Source organism: Hyalella azteca, unplaced genomic scaffold (assembly GCF_000764305.2).
Source record: "Hyalella azteca isolate HAZT.00-mixed unplaced genomic scaffold, Hazt_2.0.2 contig4089, whole genome shotgun sequence".
Taxonomy (NCBI): Eukaryota; Metazoa; Arthropoda; class Malacostraca; order Amphipoda; family Hyalellidae; genus Hyalella; species Hyalella azteca.
The window spans coordinates 11518-25465 of NW_025934315.1; the positions used below are offsets into that span (position 1 = coordinate 11518).

A 13948-nucleotide genomic window follows, 5' to 3' on the forward strand; every position below is an offset into this window, starting at 1 on the left:
CTTTTAAACGATAACTTACCCTTAATAACGCGAACAGTTATTATCCAATCTGAATTGGTGCTGTGACGAGAGTGGATGTGCAGTGCTGATGTGAGATGTACAGTGACGTTGAATTTAGTATTAAGCAATATCAGGTATGAGGCTTTCACTAAAGCATGTCCGTGACTTTTGGTCTGACTAACGTTGATGTATCGCGTGCAAATCGAGGTCATTACCAGTAATTTGGATCCAAGAATTTTTCGTCATGCTTAGCGAAAGCTGATTTATTTCTGTTATATGGAGAACTGCAGTGCCAGCCGATCCGAGCAATCAGATTAGAGCTGAGAACGAAGGTTGGCCGCCAAATTGCGGTGTTCGGGATAATTATGACAGAATTCATTTCATGTAACGGGTATTAGATCGACTAATAAATCTAGAAATTATGTATGTGATCATTCACTTTAATAGCATTTTTTTAGGTTTTCACTTCTCAGTTTGTTTGGAGACGTCTAAATTCTATAGTTATTGGCGAAACAGTGTGTTCAACGAAATAACTTGCATTTAATTCTCTTCAATGTAAATCTAGAAATTAATTTATAAATAGATGTCTGACTTACAGTGGACATCATCATCAATAGATGTCATGCGAAGAGTGAACATTATGCAAAAAAAAGTAAAAAAAAAACTACTCAAGGTGAGAACATTGGTTGTTGCACTCATTACTAAATCTATGTCGGCATGACTTGGTATGACAATATAAACGGCCAAGATTATAGATACAGTAGGTTTCAATAACTATATACATGATGGTTAACAACTTGTTTAGTATATTCATTGTGTGACGCGATACTGTGATGATAAGCAACACCTGCACTAGTGGCTCAGTGTGTCAGATGAAGCCGCTGCAATAGCTGTGAACTTGTCAGATTCCAAAATTACTTCTAATTGCATTCTAAATCAATTTATTTCTTAAAATAATTAGGCATTCACGTTGAATGAGATTAGGAAATTAAGAATTTAAATAATATAAACTCAAAAATAATATATATGAAAAATCAAAAAGGAGTAGCAACTGAGAAAAAATGTATCCGAGCCCTGAAAATATGCGAAAATTAAGTCAAGATAACCGTTTTGTGCACTTAACGCTCAAATTACATTGGTCAAAACATTGCAGTCTGACCATCGTGTGAGCCAAATTGGTAATAAAGAATATTTTGAGTGAGTTTTAACAAAAAAGTGAACTGTTAACTGTGATCGCAAACGAGTGTATAGACATTATTTGTATTACAGAAACACTTCCTAAAAATCACGGGGGGAAAATTGTACCTGTTGAATTTCAGCTGCCAGGTTTTGATTGATTTCATAACTTAAATGAAGAGCAGTGCAGTAGAGGTGTAGCTCTGTGGGTTAGAACCTCTTATGGGGCCCAGCAAGTTAAGTTATCTGCAGAGCATCAATCAGCTAAAGAATCAGTGTGGTGTGAACTTACTCTAAAAGGCAAAGATAGCCTTCTCATAGGGGTCATTTACAGATCACCTAACAGCTCCTCTGATAACAATAAAGTACTAAACAGCCTTTTACCGAGCATGTCATTCAGCAGGTCGCATACGTTGATCGTTGGTGACTTTAACCATCCAGAAATAGACTGGGCAGATGAATCTTCTCCAAGAGATGAGAATCACCCAGCATCCCTGTTCTTGGAGTCTGTACGAGACTCATTTTTAATCCATAACATCACCAAGCCAACCCATTTTAGGGGCAAACAGACCCCAAATATTCTAGATCTTGTGTTTACTAGTGAAGAATCAATGATAGATGAGCTTCGCCACGAGGCTCCGTTGGGCAAAAGCCACCACCAATCACTTTTTTTTAATATTAAGTGTTATGCAGAAAAGATGCTTCGGAAGCGTGAACGTTTGAACTTTGCGAAAGGCGGCTATGATAAACTCCGTGAAACGGTGAATGCGGCGAATATTTCGAACTGTATTAAGGACATGAATTTGGCTGATTCATGGTCGTTTCTCAAAGACACGGTTATGTCTGCAGTTGATGCCTATGTACCCAAGATTACGCTTGGAGGAGTCAAAAAATCCCAGTGGATGACCAGTGCAGTTAAGACTCAGCTATAGACCAAGAAAGAAGCCTACAAGCGTTATTTACGAACTCGCAGCGAGTCTGATTATAACCTGTATGCCAGAGCTCGAAATCAAGCTAAAAAAGTTTGTCGCACTGCAGTGAAAAATTTAGAAAAAAATAATGCTAAAAATGCCAAAAAGAATCCGAAAGCCTTCTTTTTGTACGCTAGTTCGAAGTGTAAGTCAAAGAACGGTATATCTGATTTGAGAGTAGACCTACGAAAGATTTCCTCTGATGAGGGCAAGGCTAACGTTCTTAATCAGTTCTTCAGCAGTGTGTTCACAGATGAGGACTTGAATAGTATTCACTCAGTTATCGACGTCTGCGTGGGGACCTCATTGAAGTATACAAGTATACTCATGGTCTATACAAGGTCCCTGAAGGGTTACTAGAATTTGAAACAAGAACCAACACCAGGGGCCACGGCTATGAGCTAAAAAAATTGCGCTGCAACTTCTCCACGCGACAAAATTTTTTCTCGCTTCGAATCACCGACATGTGGAACAGCCTCCCCGATGACATCGTTGGAGCTCCAAGTATGAACGCGTTCAAGAACAGACTAGATAAAGCTATGGAAAAATATATGTTCAGATTTGAAATGCCTAGCTCCTTATCGAACCCGGTGGAAGTCTAGTAGCTACATACTTCAAACTATCGCCAGTCATGAAAAGATCCGGTCAAATGACACGAGTTTAGATCTATGAACAAGGCACGAAAAGGAAAAGAATCGGCGACAGGCCACATCAGGCCTACATTTCAGCGCCGACATCATTATGTTATGTTATGTTATGTTATAATAGTTATCTATAATTATATGATATTAAATTTCATCAATTATCTAACAATAATGAATTTCATTGGCTAATTTATCTTATGCATTGTAAATTATCCATAAATCCTGTCAAAATTTGTGATAAAGAAAAAAGAAATTTGTGATGACCATCAAATTATTACTATTACATTTAGTCTATTTAAAAAAATATATGAGATTTAAATACACAATGAGGCTGACATTTAGGGTTATTTGCATATCAGTCGACGTAAGATCAAACATCCCAGTAGGGATGTCTGAAAAAATTTTGGAATTGTATGCCATTATTTATGGCGTTGCTTAATAAGATTACAGCAAAACAATGAAACCGGCGACCCCAAGCGGGTGCTCTGGGAATTACAATTAGGAATTTATTTTTAGCGCATTTTCTCATTCATGGGAAAAAATGCACTATTGTGCTCGCCATGTCCATCCGTCCGTCTGTCCGTCCGTCTGTCTGTCCGTCCGTGACTTCACGTTTTCGTCGACGAGAAAATGCGCTCTCTGTCACTCCCTGCAGTGAGTACTGAGTTATATTTTCCAAATTGTAGAGACGCAGGATGAACTTTGTTCCTGCATCTGCGCTGGCTACTTACCTTTAACATCCGAGTCTTGGCTGTAAGATTATCTCATTTCAGTTCTCTAAAACTTAAGAAAACTCTTAGTCCAATTGAGTTGATAGAAATTGCGCGGGTGCTTGGAAGCGCTCGAAGAAAGGCCTTCCGTGTTCAAGTGTGAAGCGAAAATTTGAAGAGGATAACGAAAAATCGGCAACCGACGTTTCTGTTTTTTTTTTTTTTTGTAATTCGAGCAACGGACGTGTGATGTCTTTGGGCGCCGATAAACATAAATGTCATTCATTTGTTTTTTCGGGAGTTAAATATGGTTTGAATGGAGTGACTGACAAAGCACGAAGTGGTTTCATTTTATTGTGTAACAGACGCAACACTGACTCATTACTCACGCGCTAAGCATTGAATTAGGCAGTAAAACAATTGTCTTTTTGGTCTATGGGCTATTATGTTGGAACGGCAGTTGAATAATTTTGCAATACAGGAAAAATGTTTCATTTACCAAGTTTGCAATTAAAAATTTGTAATAACTCAACTATATTTGTGTTTTGAAACCTTGCTATTCAAATTTAAAAAATGTTTTGCTCCTCGTGCTGACAGCAGCGTTTGACGAAACAAATAGGTTGAAGTTTATTTGTCTGATCCGCCGAGGTGTTTTTGGCTCAAAATATAAGGTACATTACAAGCTATTTAATCCTTGATAATAGGGCTGTGTGTTCTTCACAGTGTGACCGTGGGATCACATGGAGGCTGAAAAAAATGATTTATTTTTAACTATTACGAAAATTTTAGCTAATATGGAGATACTCAGATACCAGGGAGATTAAGGGTGTACTCGATTTTCACGATGTACTTGATGCATCGACTAGGCCACTATATAGGAGCACCTTCATTATCAGAATATCTAGTGTATTCTTCATTATATAAGTTATATCCGTTTCCATTAATTTAATATATATCCGTTATATCCGTTTCCATTCGATTTAATGTTGATAACTGAATAAAAATAGTTCTAAAACGCTCATCACCATATTTTTTCATTCCCTTACAAAATTATGAAGTGGGCTTAATTCGGCAACAGGTGCTGCCAAGGACTCATGGAGCATGTCAATCAACCGCCCTATATGTCCGGTACGGCGGGGTTTAAGTACGACGTTACAGGTACATTCGAAAATAGTGACAGTATATAGGTACGCTCCGACCAACCTAGTGGCAAAAATTGAATGAGAAGAACTAACACTGGCTTCAGCCGTAAACTTACGACACAAAAATAAATTGCAATAGCTGAAATCATGAAGAAGAGGTGAATTTCCCTTACAGAGATTCTAACCAGTAGCTGATTTCTGTCGGGTTTCCCTGCAGATCAAAAATAACTCTGAGCTGAGTGTACTGCTCATAGGTAGAAGCCCAGGTGTTGCTCGATTTTTGTTAGGGATGCCACAACATTATAATTAATCTAGCTGGCATGTTGAACGGATTCAAGTATACTAAGTTCAGAATATTCTAAATTGACCGATTTATTAGCGTATTTTCTCAAAAAATATTAACGAGGGAAAATTCTTCCCTCGTTATGTCTCTTCGTAAAATGTCTCTTCCTAGCCATTTTCCCGGGGGAAAACATCTAGGGTGGTAGGATAAATAATTACCGTACGCATAGTTTTTTTATTTCTCCATTCAATGTCTGAGAGAACTTGCCACATTTAAATTGATTTGTTAATTATTATTAACTTACCACCTCACGAGCTCTATACTGAGTAACAGCTTCATCCCGTATATATTGCTACTGCTCCGTGTCTCGGATCGACACGGAGTTTCTGACAAAGTTAGCAAATATGAAATAAGTTTGAACCATTCAAGACTGCATCATACATACATGTATGTCATGCAGTTGTACATCAAATGCCGTAGAGTGCTGCATCAAATTTCATTCGCAGCCTCATCAAATGCATTACATCGACATGTCTAAATGAAGGAACTATTACATGTCTGCAGGGATCTTGGTTATAAAAGATTGATATCGATATTTGAACATTTGAACAGAATTAAACATTGAATTAAACATTGAAACATTGAATTAAATTGAAAAAAAAATTAATTTAATTGCACCGCAATTTACTTGATAGGAATAAAGTTTGCAGTTGAATTGAGCTCATATTCAATTCCGCCTATCTCGATATTTTAATATTAAAGTATGAGTCCTTTTCGTTTGTATCCTTTTTATCAAAGCGAATTTTGTAATGAGTAACGTTTTAATTTTGTATTTCAAGCTCGTTTTGCACATGTTGTTCTATTTTAATAATTCAAAGCAAGCTGGCTTAGCTCAGACCCGACATGCTGCTTTGTGTCGCTCATTGTGGAATGTGCTCTCTGTATTCAACAAGACTTAATACGGGAGTTGTACAAAAATATTTTATGCGGACATCATTAATCTTCGCAACATTCGACCCTAAAATAAAATTCTATGCAGTAACGCACGTAAAAAAACAACGTAAGAATCATTATATTTTTCGCTACTAAAAAGTTCGCTGAATTTCTTCTTTCTCACTAAGGCTAAAGGTACTGATGGTTGGTAGATTTTACAGCTTATAAGCCACCCTTAAAATTCAATATATTGCTGATAGTAAAGTTTATTTATAGCGGCTGTGACAGGAACAAATTACACCAACGTGTTTTTTTTCAGCACCCTCTTACGCGAGGCTGGTGAGAAATGAAGCAATACTTTAGGCGAAAAAATGGCAATTGATCCTACCAATTGGCAGCCAAACTCTTAAAATAATTAAAAAAAACTAGTAGTGTGCTGCTGTTTTGGTTTAAAGATATTGCGTCATTTTCGCAACAAAATCGATTTAAATTATGAAAAATTGTTAGAATTGAATTCGCCCGGATTTTTGGTAATACAGGATTATACCAATAGAAAAAGTTAGCCTGGATTTTCCCATAGGCCATGCACATGACGATTTTAAAGCTTGCTATGTTTTCTCGATCTTTTGAAATATTAAATATGTTTGTAAAATGTGATTTAAAAACAAACGCGAAAATCTGAACAATACCTGCACATTTACATTGCCACTGAAACAATGCCAAAAAATTAGCAAAACAGTAAATTTCAGGAGAAAAGTTTATAGTGGCACCAAAATCTCTTTTGCTGTAGTCAAGGACCACTTATGCCTTTCGGTGCGTGAGTTTGAGGTCCGGCTTTTGTTTTCAATTGCAGCAGGCAGATGGTATCCGACCAGCAGCCGGCAAATAATTGTTGTGCGGCCAAAGTGTATAGGGTAAATTTATCCCAGTCTGGGGTAGCGGTTAAAAATGTCTCGTATTTGTTGAAATACATACATTTGAAGGAATACCTTATTTTTTCTAAGTCTCTTGCATTTAAGAAGGAAGAAAAATTATGGAACCTTCCTTATATAAAAAAAGTAAAAAAAAAAATAAAAAATTATATTCACCTCATCCTTTAAATCAAAATGACAATTTAAAATTTCGGACAATAAACAATTTATGAAATGAAGATTAACGCCTAATAATTTCACATTAATACCTTGATTACCTTGAATAATAACGATTTCTCTTCCTTTCAGCATTCATGATCAATCAAGGTTAGAGTACTTTTTGTAAAAAGAATTAATTTGCGGTTGGTTGATATTATTCGTAAGCGTATCTTTGTAGTATTAACAGTTCATATCTAACGTAAAATCCGCTAGAAAATTATTTTGGTTGCCTGAAGCCGCTCCAAAACACTATTACACAGGGTTAAATGAGTTTTGATGCATTATTTATTTTTTTCAATGCGCCTGAGATTTGATAATAAAAAGTATATCAGCCATCGAAAAAATGCTTATCAAATCTTTCAAAACGTGTTTGGTACCTGCACTGATGATCCCCGTGTTGTACCAGTAACAGCTCAACACGAACCTATACGAGTAAAGACAACACCGGCCGCTCTTAATTGGAAGGAGATGAGATCAAGAGGATGTAAACCGAGTTTGCTCTGTATGCTGTATAGTGAGACGAACTAAGGAATAAATCCTGCCTACGACCGATTTGGATGTCGAAAGAGGAGGGACAAGGCAATTGCATGGCCAACGTAATACACCTATTGCTCCACAGACTTGGAGTGTATACGAAAATAGAAATGTGTCTGAACGATTTATCGTGGGTATATTATTTGCCCACATATTAATGGATGCCACTCATTCTTGTTCCTTGGCATGCATCACGTGTCAAAGAGGTGTCCAACAGAGAGAAAAATGTTAGACTGCTTCAAGTTTAAAATTTATGTTGATCATGCTATATTTTCAAGAGATTAGAGAAGTGATGCAAACAACCAAGAGCATGATAAAACAATTATACCCCCTCAAAGGGCTCCCACAATTACATGGAACTACGGCCAAAGTTAACTTATCGCTTTTTGTTTAAATTTTATATATTAGACATTATTTAAGTTGATTGCAGCGCCACCTACAGGTATAGGTAATAAAGTGACACTACCAATTGTACTGGTTAGTGCAATTGTATTTTAAGAAGGTAGTTTATAATAATTCCGTAACAATTTCCGATGAAATTTTCCTTTGGATGTGCTACTCACTAAAGATGCAGATGTCGCAACGATAAGACTTGCACAAGTTTTCTGAATGCAGATATAATACTGCCGGGCTAACAGAGCGTAATTCTAGAATCTCAGGCCCCTTTCACACAGGGCAGTAAATACTGCCAGTAAATATTTGCCGACGAACCTTAGCGGACATACAAAATGTGCACTGATGTTCACACACGACGGCTTTTAACGCGGCGTAGAATTTGACGCCTGACGCCCGCGTGCGTCCTGCTTAAACTGCAGCGGTAGATTTGCCGCGACAGTTTAACTTGCAATGGTATTCAATGTATTTCACACAAGGCGGTTTTTGACGCCACGTCCTAGTGTGGTACAGACAGTTGGACCGTATTTTAGATGCATAATGAACAGCACTGCAAGACTGACACAGGGTGCGTACCGGCATTTAGAAAAAAAATTTCCAATAATCTCCGTGACCATCAATATAATTTTCCAAGACTCGTATACGACAGGTTTAGAATGACTGAAAAACTAACCGTGCATATTCTATCACCTCCTACAGTTGATAAACAACGAATGGGTGAATGCATAGAGCAGGCAAACAGTGCATGAGGATAAAAAATGACATATCTGAAAATCAAGCCCACACTGGTAATATTATGAATTCAATAGTGTCAAATCGCAACAAATACTGTATTGAGTAAGGTAAACAAGATTATATTTGATAATGTCAATACAGTTCAGAACACTCTTCAACGACACTACCCTAACATTCAACTGGCAGCTTTTTCATCAACTTTTTCTTTAATGTTCAGTTCAAGAGTGTCTAGCTCCTGTTGCTTTGTTTTCAAAGATCGTCTCATGACGTTGAACTTGGTGACAATTTTCAATTCCCCCTTTCTCTCCCTTGCTTCTGCATATTCATCTGCTGCTTGCTCAAGCGCCTTGATGCCCTACCCCGTACGCCTTTTCTTCTTCTTCAGTTCATCCAGCTCATCCAACAGAGCCTTCCTCTTCTGGGTTTTCTGGGCCTTCGTATTCTGCTCTTTCTCTTCTGTCAAATAATTATTGTAGGCTGTCATGGCACTACCAGCTGCAAGCAGCATCTTCTTGGTGATGATCATCTTGTACAGGCCACCAACATGTGCAACATGATCAACCACAGCACGCAGGGCAACCGCCGTTCACTTTTTCATGTAATGTGTCATGACTTCCTTCTTGAACAAAAACCCTCTTTCAACCGTGTATTGGCCACGAGACTGGAGCATGAGAAACTGCACTACATTCCAGAGCTTCTTGTAGGTGCTCTTCGACAGGATGGCATGCCAAAAAGTGTCCAGTCGATCATAAGTTGAAAATGCTCGAAAATGTGCGTTCAGATCACTGCAATCTTGTGATTCATCTCTAAAGTTGCACATCTCATCGCACAACACCATCCACATCTGTGTTAGGTAATCTCTTGGCAATAACAAGCAAAGTGAGACGGTTCTTCAAACGTGTCTTGTGGGCTTCCTTCCAGTCCTTCTTGTTAAAGACTTTTGGCACCATGGCCATCTCAGGTTCCTACCAAAGACTTACCTGATAGGGAGGGCTCTTGTCCAGTAGCTTTTGGACTACAGCCTGCATGAAGTCCTGCGCTCGTGTCTTGACAGTGAGAACTTGCAGTGCACGTGCCTTCTTGTCTGCAAGCTTTTTTTTGTCCTGGCCATGTAACCAACATCAATCTTATTGGGAAATCAAAACGCCTTTTGTTTCATGACTTTCCATGACCTGAAATGAAATTCCATGACTTTCCAGGCCTGAAAAATGAAAAATCAAATTTCATGACTTTCCAGGTTTTCCATGACCGGCACGCACCCTGCTGATGGATAATTATAGACTGATATTGTTACATAAATATCGGTAAATAAATATTGTAACATAAATAATGTTACAAAAGTATTGTTATATAATCATATAGATATACATTGATAAATATATATTTCCATTAAAGTGATAGAGATATGCTTTCATAAAAGATATATTTTCCATAAAATATATAGGTATTCCCATAGAGATGTATTTACATTATTCTCACATAGAGATATATTTCCATACAGAAATATTGTTACATAAACATAGAGATGGACTGATGGTTCATAAAACAGCACTGCAAGACTGATATATTCAAGCGTTAAAAACCGCTTCGTGTGAAAGATTGCGCGGTAAATACCGCCGCGGCATTTTTGACGCGCGCGCTATTTGCCGCCCTGAATGAAAGCTGCTATAAATCCGATGAAACGATATCCAGAATCTCGCACCGCAGTTGTTCATCCAAATTAAGCGCGTCAAGACAATGAAGTCGGTTTCTGTGAAGATAATTTTTGGAACGTTACTCATCTACCAATTAATAGTTAGAAAACTCGTGCAGCTAACGGATGCTAATTACTACATCAGGATCGATTCCTTTGAAGTAAGGTTTTATTTCTTGATGGACCGTAGGCGCCATCAATAAATAGTGTTCCATTCAATGATTATAAGTTTAACACGTTCGCAATATTTCGTTGCTGTAACTGTGTTTATTGGAACAGTGAGTGTTTGAGGTACGTTTTACTTTACTTACTAAGCTGTGAACCGAAAGTAATTCCAAACATATCAATAATGAAATATTCATATGCGAAAGTTTATTATATTCCAGGCTTAATAATGCTGAGTAAAAAACATATTTTTTAAGACACGCAGTTAGAAAACATAAACATATGATAGACGGAATTACATAGTAGCTTCATTGTAATTGACAGACCTTCTTTTGCAAGTTCCTTGGTTTCAATAGAGGTTTGGTAGGGACATTTTTATGGTCCATTGCATAAGTTTTGGCCTGGATTCTAGTTATGATAATAATCACTCACTATCAGTTTTGCTGTGTTCATATATTCATTAATGTTGTATGATATTAGAATATTGAATATAGTTTCAGATCAAATTTAACATGACATGTACTATGAAATTTTCTTGCAATGATCTATGAAGTTAAACAAAGAGTCGCTGAGCACCCCAATACGCCAAGGAAAATATTGACAAGTCGATTTAAATTAACGAAGGTGGTCATGTTGGAGGTAAGAACTACTGTGGACGTTGAGAATTGCCAGAAAGTCAGTAAGCCACGGTAGGATTTAGCCGTGATTTCTTCATCTGGACGGCTGGAGTCCAGTAAGGAGCTGGAGAGCTCGGCCCCTTCAAAGACGTTCTTCAGAGTCGGTGGAGCGCGTGATCGAGTTTCCGAGTCCCGGCGTCTTCGGCGTTTGTTGCATAGTCCGGGTTGATTGACTACGAAGCAAAAACCATCAGTACTACACGAAATTTACCTCAGGAAAAATGTTCTCGGTAATAATGACATCACTAGATGACTTTTTGAAGTCGTGATTTTCAAAGCACCATCATGTTTTGTGAACCTCTCAAAGCAACGTTCAAGTCAAATCTGCTTTCAAACACGTGGGCGAAGTGTGGTTCTCTGACAATTTGTAAGATTGTCGACTATTCGCTGATGGTCGTTACGTTCTGTATAGCTCGTTCATCATGACTTCGTAAACTATCTGCAACATTAGATCTTTGACAATTAGTAGCCGTGCGCCCTCTCGTTTTTTATTTTATCATTCTTTAAATGGCCAGGTAAATTCTTTCATTTATGGCTTTTGGCGTGTTCGTTATGCATTAAAGAATAGTACACTAATTTAATCATGCTCTGAGACACGTTACATAAAAAGGTTTAGCTGTTATCATCACTCATGTTGGGACTAGAACAGCCCAAGCTAGGTTATATTATATTTTTTATTTCATACTAGCTATGCTGATCACACGCTATCTCAGTTCAAAAGTCAGTTACCGTACTGGGCTTGCTATTGGCCATATAAAACCCATCAGAATAAATTTAATCCTATTAACACATATTCACTGAAATACAATATTTAGTTATATTTAAACAACGTTTTTTTCCGAGATTAATCGGCTTCCTGTTTCCGTTTATGAGATCAACAATGGAGTCTAAAGTTCATGGTACAATTATAATTATATCACATAAATAAAACAGGCTGATTTCTAAAAAGTGCAGAAGACCAGTTGTTAATTTTTGGTGATCGGTACGACTGAATTATATGCTTCATTCATCGTGAGTTCTGATAGGCTGATAGAAAAATTATCAAGTGTTGAGATATGAACTGCAAGTTTTCAACACAAAGTCATTTTTTTAGCCAAAAAATTCTATATTCATTTTCTCTGGAACGATTCTGAAACAGTTGTAGAATATACCATTTGGCGTTTTTCAAAAGAATATTCACAAATAAGCTTTAAAATATTCTCTTTGTGACTAGAGGATTCAAAGTATTCATTGGAAATTCAGAGAGCTTGTAAAAGTACTCACTATAGGCTACCAACCTCGGTTTAGCTGGACTACTTCTAGTGGATAGGAGCTAATGCATGGGAGCGCTCACTAGAAATGAATGTCTTGAAATGAATTAAAATATTTGCCATTTTAATGTTGTTGGTTTAACGTGCTAATTGATGTACTCACTAGTAACGCATGTCAACGGGGTAGTGGTGGTGGATAAAGTTAGCTGTGTAGAAGTGGATTGTCCGAACAGTCGAGCTTCTGGAAAATGAAGATGAACACGATGAAAACTCTCCGTTGGGTTACTGTTACTGGTCAGTCCTGCTCGAGTTTTCGCTCGTATAGCAAATGTTTCGATCTAAGTCGATTCCGATCACCTAAGTCCTAACCACATAAGTCTGAGTTTAAATAATTTTTTATGAAAGATACAATAAAAAAATCCTGCTTGCTCACAAGTAAAATAAATCTATTGAGTATCATTAATACCTTCAAAGCCTTGCGGCAACGCTGCCGTCCCTATCGTCATCTTCACGACTGCTCTTGTCGGTGCCTTCGTCATCGTAGTCGCTGCCGCGGTCATTGCGACGAACGAAAGGAAAAAAGACGCGCCGAGCATCTGTGAAAACGAGCGAAGAAGAAATAGAGTCATCGAATGCGCTAACCTCCTGATTTAATTATTAGATATTCTGATTAATATGCGTGGACAGGATTAATCCACGATGTACATAGTTTTCAGACCGGCACGAAAACTTTTGAAATCGGGAAAACAAAATTGAACTTCGTTATCTATTTAAAGCAACTTTAACTGCCAGTAACTTTAAAGAACTTCCAATAAGTTAAACTGCAAGATAACCTATTCCAGTTCTCCAACTAAGTTAAAGAGATTTGATAGAACGCAAGATAAGAGATGAAAATTAATAGAAAATGAAAAATGGAAAATGTATATAAATATAAAAATCTTTCTAGTCCCAGAACGTTAGACAAAGCGAAACACTAAAGCTTCCGAAGAATAACCGGATCAATTTTTTTAAAGGCCTCCCACACTCACCATTCCAACAAAAAAAAAGAATTGATTTTATTAATTAAAAACAGGGAATGGGTTCATGTCAATGATCAGGGCCCCGACCTTAACGCCTCTGATGGTGGCCTACACCGACTCCGAGGGTCACTGAGCTGTGACGTGAGCGAGGAGCGGGCCCACGTCGAACTTTTCTCTGACTGCTGTTAGGATGCTAGCTGCATTGCCTCTCTGCACGGTCAAACCCAACCTTTGCTCCAACCATAGAGTCTCTCTACGTTCGCCGGACAATTCCGTAATGCGACGGCCAAACTCTGATATTAAAGGACCAGTCGTTTCACTATATGTGCCCGTCGTTTCCAATGCGACTGGCTCGAAACGATACCGAGCTGCCAACGCCGCGTATTTACGTCTCTTGCTATCCTCCGCCGCACGAGCCGCGAACCCAGCAGAAATAGCCGAATTATTGACGTGCGACTCAGCAAAAGTGTCGACGCAGGTTGCATCCCAGCAC

The 13948-nt window shown here is 38.0% G+C and overlaps 1 protein-coding gene across 1 annotated transcript in view; it reads right to left on the reverse strand.

Moving 5' to 3' along the window:
• Positions 1–10419: 10419 nt before the first annotated feature.
• LOC108671473 overlaps positions 10420–13948 on the reverse strand; it is a 5297-nt gene continuing 1768 nt past the window's right edge. Inside the window, exons 2-4 of the mRNA XM_018159022.2 lie at positions 12903–13032; positions 12600–12677; positions 10420–11359 (exon numbers count right to left, since the gene is read on the reverse strand). Of these exons, the coding sequence (XP_018014511.1) occupies positions 11055–11359; positions 12600–12677; positions 12903–13032 (513 nt within the window). The 3' untranslated portion in view covers positions 10420–11054. The remainder of the gene's footprint in view (positions 11360–12599; positions 12678–12902; positions 13033–13948) is intronic.